This window comes from Dermacentor variabilis, chromosome 9 (genome assembly GCF_050947875.1).
Source record: "Dermacentor variabilis isolate Ectoservices chromosome 9, ASM5094787v1, whole genome shotgun sequence".
In the NCBI taxonomy this organism is placed as follows: domain Eukaryota; kingdom Metazoa; phylum Arthropoda; class Arachnida; order Ixodida; family Ixodidae; genus Dermacentor; species Dermacentor variabilis.
The window spans coordinates 137,567,062-137,577,718 of record NC_134576.1 but is presented as its reverse complement, the minus strand read 5'-3'; the positions used below and the strand labels follow the sequence as shown (position 1 = coordinate 137,577,718).

General features: G+C 45.2%; 1 protein-coding gene across 1 annotated transcript; it reads right to left on the bottom strand.

Moving 5' to 3' along the window:
- Positions 1-8,761: 8,761 nt before the first annotated feature.
- LOC142557658 (uncharacterized) lies at positions 8,762-10,272 on the bottom strand. The gene has a single exon (XM_075669657.1). It carries the CDS (start codon positions 10,035-10,037, stop codon positions 9,285-9,287), a length of 753 nt encoding a protein of 250 aa, XP_075525772.1. The 5' UTR covers positions 10,038-10,272; the 3' UTR covers positions 8,762-9,284.
- Between the last annotated feature and the right edge of the window lie 385 nt (positions 10,273-10,657).

Sequence of the window (10,657 nt, the reverse complement as noted above, 5' to 3'; positions counted from 1 at the left end):
ACATATATCAGTCCCCTGGCACGCGCAGATGCCGTTTAACGCGATAAATGAACGATCAGGCAAAGAATAAATTTTCCCCTAAAATTGAAAAAAAGGTAAGGCTATAGCCCATGAAAATATTATTTTTACGACGAAAAATAAAGCGCCTCCAAAGCGCTGGTTCTTCACATATATCAGTCCCCGGGCACGCGCAGATGCCGTTTAACGCGATAAATGAACGATCAGGCAAAGAATATTTTTTCCCCTAAAATTGAAAAAATGGTAAGGCTATAGCCCATGAAAATATTATTTTTCCGACGAAAAATAAAGCGCCTCCAAAGCGCTGGTTCTTCACATATATCAGTCCCCTGGCACGCGCAGATGACGTTTAACGCGATGAATGAACGATCAGGCAAAGAATAAGTTTTCCCCTAAAATTGAAAAAAAGGTAAGGCTATAGCCCATGAAAATATTATTTTTACGACGAAAAATAAAGCGCCTCCAAAGCGCTGGTTCTTCACATATATCAGTCCCCGGGCACGCGCAGATGCCGTTTAACGCGATAAATGAACGATCAGGCAAAGAATATTTTTTCCCCTAAAATTGAAAAAATGGTAAGGCTATAGCCCATGAAAATATTATTTTTCCGACGAAAAATAAAGTGCCTCCAAAGCGCTGGTTCTTCACATATATCAGTCCCCTGGCACGCGCAGATGCCGTTTAACGCGATAAATGAACGATCAGGCAAAGAATAAGTTTTCCCCTAAAATTGAAAAAAAGGTAAGGCTATAGCCCATGAAAATATTATTTTTCCGACGAAAAATAAAGCGCCTCCAAAGCGCTGGTTCTTCACATATATCAGTCCCCGGGCACGCGCAGATGCCGTTTAACGCGATAAATGAACGATCAGGCAAAGAATATTTTTTCCCCTAAAATTGAAAAAATGGTAAGGCTATAGCCCATGAAAATATTATTTTTCCGACGAAAAATAAAGCGCCTCCAAAGCGCTGGTTCTTCACATATATCAGTCCCCTGGCACGCGCAGATGACGTTTAACGCGATGAATGAACGATCAGGCAAAGAATAAATTTTCCCCTAAAATTGAAAAAATGGTAAGGCTATATTATAGCCCATGAAAATATCATTTTTCCGACGAAAAATAAAGTGCCTCGAAAGCGCTGGTTCTTCACATATATCAGTCCCCTGGCACGCGCAGATGCCGTTTAACGCGATAAATGAACGATCAGGCAAAGAATATTTTTTCCCCTAAAATTGAAAAAATGGTAAGGCTATATATAGCCCATGAAAATATTATTTTTCCGTCGAAAAATAAAGCGCCTCCAAAACGCTGGTTCTTCACATATATCAGTCCCCTGGCACGCGCAGATGCCGTTTAACGCGATAAATGAACGATCAGGCAAAGAATATTTTTTCCCCTAAAATTGAAAAAATGGTAAGGCTATAGCCCATGAAAATATCATTTTTCCGACGAAAAATAAAGTGCCTCGAAAGCGCTGGTTCTTCACATATATCAGTCCCCTGGCACGCGCAGATGCCGTTTAACGCGATAAATGAACGATCAGGCAAAGAATAAATTTTCCCCTAAAATTGAAAAAAAGGTAAGGCTATAGCCCATGAAAATATTATTTTTCCGACGAAAAATAAAGTGCCTCCAAAGCGCTGGTTCTTCACATATATCAGTCCCCGGGCACGCGCAGATGCCGTTTAACGCGATAAATGAACGATCAGGCAAAGAATAATTTTTCCCCTAAAATTGAAAAAATTGTAAGCATAAAGCCCTTGAAAGTATTTTTCGAATTTTGCAAGATCATCGAAAAAAGCACTAGTTTGTGCCCTGAATAATTCCCTATGATAATGCGCGTGCTTGCAAGCGGTTTACGCGAAGAATAAAACGATATTCAAAAATCGACCTTTTTGGGAAAAAAGGTAAGGCCCAGCAAGCACGCTTATTATCGTAGGGGATTATTTGGGCGACAAACTGGCGCTTTTTGGGAGGATCTTGCAAACTTCGAAAAATGGAAGTTGTCCGAATCGAAATTTTACTTGGCTATTTTCCGCTTACTATGTTCCCCCAAAAAAGCGAATTTTCGAATATCAGTTTATCCTTCGAGTGAACCACTTGTGAGCACGCGCATTTTCACGGGGAATGATTTAGGCGACAAACAAGCGCCTTTTGGTAGAAGTAAAAAACATGGCAGGATCGAAATTTTACTGATATATAGCCTTACCATTTTCCGTAAGAAACCCGATTTTCGAATACAAGCTTATTTTGGTGAAACTCTTTTAAGCACGTGCATTATCAAGGAGAATGTGTTAGGCAACGAACAAGCCTTTTTGGGAGACGATAGAAAACTTCGCAGAACCGAAATTTTGACCTTACCTTTGTTCTGTGAAGGACAATATTTGCATGGCCGTTTACTCGTCGCGTAAGCCGGCGTCGGAGCGTATTTTAGCACGGAAAGTGACGTATGTGCCGAACAAGCGCATTCCAGAGAAGTGAGTCGATTTGGCTGCAGTGAAATTCCACTGCAGTGGAATCACCTTTTTTGTGAAGGACAATATTTGCATGGCCGTTTATTCATCATGTAAATCGGCGTTGAGACATGCGTTTGCGTGGTGAATGACGTAAGAGTCAGACCAGCGCATTCCAGAGGAGTGAGCGGAGCTGGCGGCAGTGAAATTCTACTGGTCTGTTTACTTACCTTTTGTTCTGTGAGGGGCAATATTTGTATGACTGTTTATTCATCGCGTAAATCGGCGTTGGAACACGCGTTTGTGTGGTGAGTGACGTATGCGTCATACCAGCGCATTCCAGAGGAGTGAGCGGAGCTGGCGGCAGTGAAATTCTACTGGTCTATTTGCTTACCTTTTCTTCTGTGGAGGGCAATATTTGCACGGCCGCTTATTCATCGCGTAAATCGGCGTTGGGAAATGCGTTTGCGTGGTGAGTGACGTATGCGTCATACCAGCGCCTTCCAGAGGAGTGAGCGGAGCTGGCGGCAGTGAAATTCTACTGGTCTGTTTACTTACCTTTTGTTCTGTGAGGGGCAATATTTGTATGACAGTTTATTCATCACGTAAATCGGCGTTGGGACACGCGTTTGCGTGGTGAGTGACGTATGCGTCATACCAGCGCATTCCAGAGGAGTGAGTGGAGCTTACGGCAGTGAAATTCTACTGGTCTATTTGCTTACCTTTTCTTCTGTGAAAGGCAATATTTGCATGGCCGCTTATTCATCGCGTAAATCGGCGTTGGGACATGCGTTTGCGTGGTGAGTGACGTATGCGTCAGACCAGCGCATTCCAGAGGAGTGAGCGGAGCTGGCGGCAGTGAAATTCTACTGTTCTGTTTACTTACCTTTTGTTCCGTGAGGGGCAATATTTGTATGACAGTTTATTCATCACGTATATCGGCGTTGGAACACGCGTTTTCGTGGTGAGTGACGTATGCGTCATACCAGCGCATTCCAGAGGAGTGAGCGGAGCTGGCGGCAGTGAAATTCTACTGGTCTATTTGCTTACCTTTTCTTCTGTGAAGGGCAATATTTGCACGGCCGCTTATTCATCGTGTAAATCGGCGTTGGGACATGCGTTTGCGTGGTGAGTGACGTATGCGTCAGACCAGCGCATTCCAGAGGAGTGAGCGGAGCTGGCGGCAGTGAAATTCTACTGGTCTGTTGATTTAACTTTTGTTCTGTGAGGGGCAATATTTGTATGACAGTTTATTCATCACGTAAATCGGTGTTGGAACACGCGTTTGCGTGGTGAGTGACGTATGCGTCATACCAGCGCATTCCAGAGCAGTGAGCGGAGCTGGCGGCAGTGAAATTCTACTGGTATATTTGCTTACCTTTTGTTCTGTGAGGGGCAATATTTGTATGACAGTTTATTCATCACGTAAATCGGCGTTGAGACACGCGTTTGCGCGGTGAGTGACGTATGCGTCATACCAGCGCATTCCAGAGGAGTGAGCGGAGCTGGCGGCAGTGAAATTCTACTGGTCTATTTGCTTACCTTTTCTTCTGTGAAGGGCAATATTTGCACGGCCGCTTATTCATCGCGTAAATCGGCGTTGGGACATGCGTTTGCGTGTGGAGTGAAGTATGCGCCAGACCAGCGCATTCCAGAAAAGTGAGTGGAGCTGTCGGCAGTGAAATTCTACTGGTCTATATGCCTACCTTTTCTCCTGTGCAGGGCAATATTTGCATGGCCGTTTATTCATCGCGTAAATCGGCATTGGGACATGCGTTTGCGTGTGGAGTGAAGTATGCGCCAGACCAGCGCATTCCAGAGAAGTGAGTGGCGCTGGCTGCAGTGAAATTCTACTCGTCTATATTCCTTCCTTTTCTTCTGTAAAGGACAATATTTGCATGGCCGTTTATTCATCGCGTAAATCGGCATTGGGACATGCGTTTGCGTGGTGATTGACGTATGCGCCAGACCAGCGCATTCCAGATAAGTGAGTGGAGCTGAAATTCTACTGGTCTATTTGCTTACCTTTTGTTCTGTAAAGGGCAATGTTTGTATGGCCGTTTATTCATCACGTAAATCGGCGTTGGGTCATGCGTTTGCGTATGGAGTGAAGTACGCGCCAGACCAGCGCATTCCAGAGAAGTGAGTGGCGCTGGCTGCAGTGAAATTCTACTGGTCTATATTCCTTCCTTTTCTTCTGTAAAGGACAATATTTATGGCCGTTTATTCATCGCGTAAATCGGCATTGGGACATGCGTTTGCGTGTGGAGTGAAGTATGCGCCAGACCAGCGCATTCCAGAGAAGTGAGTGGAGCTGGCTACAGTGAAATTCTACTGGTCTGTATGCATTCCTTTTCTTCTGTAAAGGACAATATTTGCATGGCCGTTTATTCATCGCGTAAATCGGCGTTGGGACATGCGTTTGCGTGTGGAGTGAAGTACGCGCCAGACCAGCGCATTCCAGAGAAGTGAGTGGAGCTGGCTGCAGTGAAATTCTACTGGTCTGTATGCATTCCTTTTCTTCTGTAAAGGACAATATTTGCATGGCCGTTTATTCATCGCGTAAATCGGCGTTGGGACATGCGTTTGCGTGTGGAGTGAAGTACGCGCCAGACCAGCGCATTCCAGAGAAGTGAGTGGAGCTGGCTGCAGTGAAATTCTACTGGTCTGTATGCATTCCTTTTCTTCTGTAAAGGACAATATTTGCATGGCCGTTTATTCATCGCGTAAATCGGCGTTGGGACATGCGTTTGCGTGTGGAGTGAAGTACGCGCCAGACCAGCGCATTCCAGAGAAGTGAGTGGAGCTGGCTGCAGTGAAATTCTACTGGTCTATATGCCTTCCTTTTCTTCTGTAAAGGACAATATTTGCATGGCCGTTTATTCATCGCGTAAATCGGCGTTGGGGCATGCGTTTGCGTGTGGAGTGAAGTATGCGCCAGACCAGCGCATTCCAGAGAAGTGAGTGGCGCTGGCTGCAGTGAAATTCTACTGGTCTATATTCCTTCCTTTTCTTCTGTAAAGGACAATATTTGCATGGCCGTTTATGCATCGCGTTAATCGGCGTTGGGACATGCGTTTGCGTGGTGAGTGGCTTATGCGCCAGACCAGCGCATTCCAGAGAAGTGGGTGGAGCTGGTGGCAGTGAAATTCTACTGCAAAATAGAAGTGAGGTGTGCAGACAGGACACAAGCGCAGATGAGTTTTTTGTCTTCTTTCTTTTTCGCCTCAGTGCTCCCTTCAGTTGATAGTCGGCATTCGTGTTGTCCACTTCTCTACTCTTGTGTCCTGTCTGCACACCTCACGTCTATTTTGCATAATGAATCCTTACCAACTAGCTCCGCTTTCTGTCGTTCTAATATTCTACTGGTCTATTTGCTTACGTTTTCTTCTGTAAAGGGCAATATCTGTATGGCCGTTTATTCATCACATAAATCGGCGTTCCGACATGCATTTGCGTATGGAGTGACGTATGCGTCAGTCAGACCAGCGCATTCCAGAGAAATGAGTGGAGCTGGCTGCAGTGAAATTCTACTGGTCTATATGCCTACCTTTTCTTGTACACAGAAGTATACTTCTGAATCCTATGGTTACCGACTGCAGTGCCGCGCCGGTATTGGCGACACAAAACACATCAGGCGAGCCAGCGCGGTCGCCGCACTAAAATAATGATTAAATAAAAAATAATAATGAAAAGGTTCTAGTACTCGTTACCCTAGGTTGATTGTTTGATTGAATTTTTCGTTCGCAATAAACATTTTTCAAAATGTATTGCATTGACGCATCTGAATCCCTAGCCAGAGGCTAGTTGGGATTCATTCAAGTACAAGCAAATAAAAGAGCATGTCACTTACTTAAAGGATAAGTTTAAGAGAAAAAATTGAGGATACCCGGAAAATGGAAACAGAGTCAAGAACAGAAAAAATCCTGTTACATTTATACAAGCAACACATTCATATAAAATGTACACAATACGTTGAACACAAAGACAACATATATATTACAAATATAAATAAAAGCAAAAGAACGTTACAACACAATGGAGTAAATTATACATGTTGGTCAGCACAACATAGTTACGCGTCCCGAAAAATCACTTCTGTTTCTAGTATTTGGTTGTTCAAACACGAAAGAGGAAAAAAATATTACTCAGATAATGTGATTTCAACGCCAAATGGAAGTTGTTACTCTGTTTTACTTCTACTGGTAGGCTATTCCAGACGACTACTCCATTAGTTGTAATTTTTCTCTTACCGTATATAGGCATTTCTTGTTTGTTGAATGAGGTGTGTGTTTCTACTTTGTTACGGCTTTCATAAACATAATATAAAAAAGTGATGAATGTGCTGTATAGTTGGTGGGGACACTAGCATGGACCATTAGTGCAGTTTTGTAGTCAAGAAGAGCGTTGAACGGCATGATGTTTAGCCTCCGGAAGAGTGGTAGTACATGTGCAGTGTAATCTGAAAAATCCATAAAGTGCATACTTCATTTCTGAAGGGCTATAACCGGTTCTTAATATGTGCCATATGTGTGGTCCCAAGTAAGTATACGGTAAGTTAAGTAACTGTGAAATGTGTTGAAACAAAAGAAGTCGCAGTTTCGCCCAAAAGGCGAAGCATCGATTGCGACAGCAAATTAGTAGACAGCTATACAAAGTAAGGATATTAAATTATGGGGTTTTACGTGCGAAAACCACTTTCTGATTATGAGGCACGCCGTAGTGGAGGACTCCGAAAATTTCGACCACCTGGGGTTCTTTAACGTGCACCTAAATCTAAGTACACGGGTGTTTTCGCATTTCGCCCCCATCGAAGTGCGGCCGCCGTGGCCGGGATTCGATCCCGCGACTTCATGCTCAGCAGCCGAACACCATAGCCACTGAGCAACCACGGCGGGTCGCAAAGTAAGGATATTAGTTTTATCACCGGTATAAGTTGAAACATTCTCTTACGATTGAAATTAACAAGCGTGGTGTCATTAGCGAGCACAAGCAAGCATGAACGCACCTCATTCGATGAACGCGAAACTCGCTGTCAAAACGCTGCAGCGAGGAAGAGCAGCAGCAGCAGCGAGCCAATTGACCTTATTGCTGCCGCTCGCATCAACGCGAACTTAAGTCATGAAAACACAGCGTAGCGAAGACTCTGTGCCCGTCATAGATGGCTTTGAAGATACAGCGGCCCAGGCGGCCCAGAGCAGGATGCCCCCCCCCTCCCCCCCCCCCCCACCTACCTATGCCTCGAAGGCCTCCCCGTGACGGAAGGCGGCCAGCTTCCTGCCCTCTTTCCTCCGTTGCCTGCGCGAGATTGAGCCTCGATCACCGGCTCACCGTGCATGCTTTCATTCGCACATGCAGCATACAGCACGCAGCAACGATTTTATCGCCCTTGCACTTTACGGAACCTCGCGGCGACGCCGACACCCACGGCAGAAATGCACCTGGAAGGTCCATATTATTGATATCGCAATATTAATTCGCATTTTTTGTTAGTAGAATATGCGCCATATATGTATCAGAGAAAGCAAGCTATATAAAGTTTGTTGCAGACTTTGTGGACGTGCAGTTTCCAGTTAAAAGATTCGTCAAGTAAGACGCTTAGGTATTTTATGGACGTAACGCGTTCAGACGTTCAACAGCTGGTTTGTTTAGTGCACATGAATGTTACTCCAGAGTTTTGCCCAGTGAACGAAATAAAATATGCTTGATTTTTTTTTCTATATTTAACGTTGGTTTGTTCGAAGAGGACTATTTATGGAGGTATTTTATGGACGTAACGCGTTCGCAAGTTCGACAGCTGATTTGTTAGTGTTAGTGTACATGAATGTTACTCCAGAGTTTTGCGCGGTAAGCTATACACCATATACTTGATTTTTTTTTGTATTTAACGTTGATTTGTTCGAAGAGAACCATTTATGAAGGTCTTTGAGCTCAGAGTTGGCACGAGTGAAAGTTTGGTCCGGCGAGTCTTGGGCTCATATATGAGAGCGGTGTCGTCAGCATGCATAAATATTGAAAATACTTTTACCGCGCGGGGAAGGCCTTTCATGTATGGTGAGAAGAATATTGGTCCAATAACTAAGCCTTGGTGTATACCTGTAGTTAATTCATGAAGTTCGCACAGGGTACCACCTATTTCCACTGTCTGTGTACCGCTAAACAGGTAGCTTTTAAAAGAAATCAAGGCACATTCAACGAAAGCGCTAACATTCTAATTTATTTATTCATATGATATGGTCAACATTATCAAAGTCTTTTTTATGTCGAGAAATATACCTACTTTTTATTGTGACTTAAATGAAAATTAATAAGCTCAGGCCAGGACTAAACAGCTGTATCCGTTGACCTACGATTACGCCCTGCCAACCCATGTTGGCAGGGCGTAAGAATATTTTCATGTCCTAGGAAAGACATTATTCGTTTAACTATTAGTTTTTCAAACAGAACATTCATAGAAAATAGAATGGAGATATGACTGTACATTTCTGGGATGTTTTGAACGCCATTCTTGTAGCTGGCGATTAGCTTTGCTAGCCCAAGGACGTACGGATTAATAGGCCTATAAATTGAAAGGCTAAAAATTTTGTCTAAGAGGGCGCAAAGGCTATCGATACACTCCTTGATCCCTAAGGAAGGTATGTTTCACATCAAACTGAAAATTTGACTGGCATAGCACTAACTACTGCTAAGTTTTACGATGTGTTTATTTGTGCAAGTCATCCCACCTTGCTTTTGAGCTATAAGCCGGATCCCTTGTGGTTGGTAAACCTTTTCCCAGCTTATACTTGCACTCCGTCCAAAGCAACGTCCTCTCAGTACGTGTCCTGCCCCGGCGTTAGTTGAATCAACACCACTGTGTACGTGGCAACGGCTCCGACGATGGTCAGAATAAAGGATCGATCCACTTCGAACAGACCCCAGCCGGTCAGCGTAAACTTGGACGAGTTGATGTTGGATTCGAGCAAGGTGACCTGCTGGCACAGCTGCCAGTCTTCAGTGGCAACGGAGGTACGCAGCCGAAACGTCTCTTCTTCGATCTCCTTGTACTCCTTGTCCACTTGAGCCAGCGAGAAAGATAGGATCATGAAGAAAGACACCGAGTAGATGACCTCTATGAAGAACGACATAACATTCGCCAGGGTGAAGGAAGCGATGCCGTTAATGAGCGTGCGAATGGGGAGGACTATGTTGACTAGCAGGTCCACGAACCAGAGGAGGACCGCGGGAGCAAAAAGCGAGTCGAGTCGTCGCTCCACATCTATCAGCCTGGTGCACATGGTCCGGACCTTCTCGAACTTGGTGACGTCCAGAGGTCCGCTGTCCAGCACTGCCCTCTCGGAAGCCCTAAAGCTGAGCATCTGTGCACGAAGGTAATCGCAAAGGTACATGTAGTTGGTCATCAGCACCGGAGAGCCGGTGACGAGGACGTTATAAGAGTCCCACTCGATCAGCCCAATCAGGATGGCGGGGCCGTTGGGTATGCCGGCGCTGGCGAGGTCTATGCCGTAGAAGCACTTGTCGAAGTACTTCTGCGCGGGTACGAGTACGAAGAAGAGGACTGTCATGGCGATCAAGAGACAGCTGTAGCAAACTATGGAGAAGCGGAGGTATCGGCGCTTGGAGGCGGCTCTCTCGAGAAACTTGGTCGGCTGGACTCCCTCGAATTGCGCCAGCTCGTCGGTGATGCCGCTTAACTCGCTCGCCTTGACGACGAAGTAAGTTGTGGTGACGGTAGAGACGAGGGACCGTACCGTGTAGGTCAGTGTTTCGATGATGTACGACAGCGAACTGGTGCGTATGCTGCCGGCTATGGCGTTGGACACGATGTGGATGCTGTAGACGTACATGAACGTGAGCTTTAGGATGACCCACGGGGACGGGCCTGACTTCTTTGCAGCTTTGTCGTTCCATTCACGTTCGGGTTTCAGTGAAGCCGCCTTTTCTTGGAAAGGCAAAACTGTGGCCTCGGCGGGGAAGATGTCCCTCCTGTACATCCTAAGGGATTGCAAGAGCGTGAGTGTAACCGTCGTTTATCACAGTTATCAAGCGACTGTTTTCACAACGAAACAACACATTAAACAGAAGAGAGATAATTTATTCACAGAAAAGGCAAAGTGATCGGCCCGCTTGATACTCTGCGGTGGGAAGGACGAAACGACGGACATATAGCACTGTAGGCTGCTTG

What these genes read in the sequence shown, in the direction of transcription:
- LOC142557658 (XM_075669657.1), bottom strand. Translation starts at nt 10,037, where the DNA reads ATGACAGTCCTCTTCTTCGTACTCGTACCCGCGCAGAAGTACTTCGAC.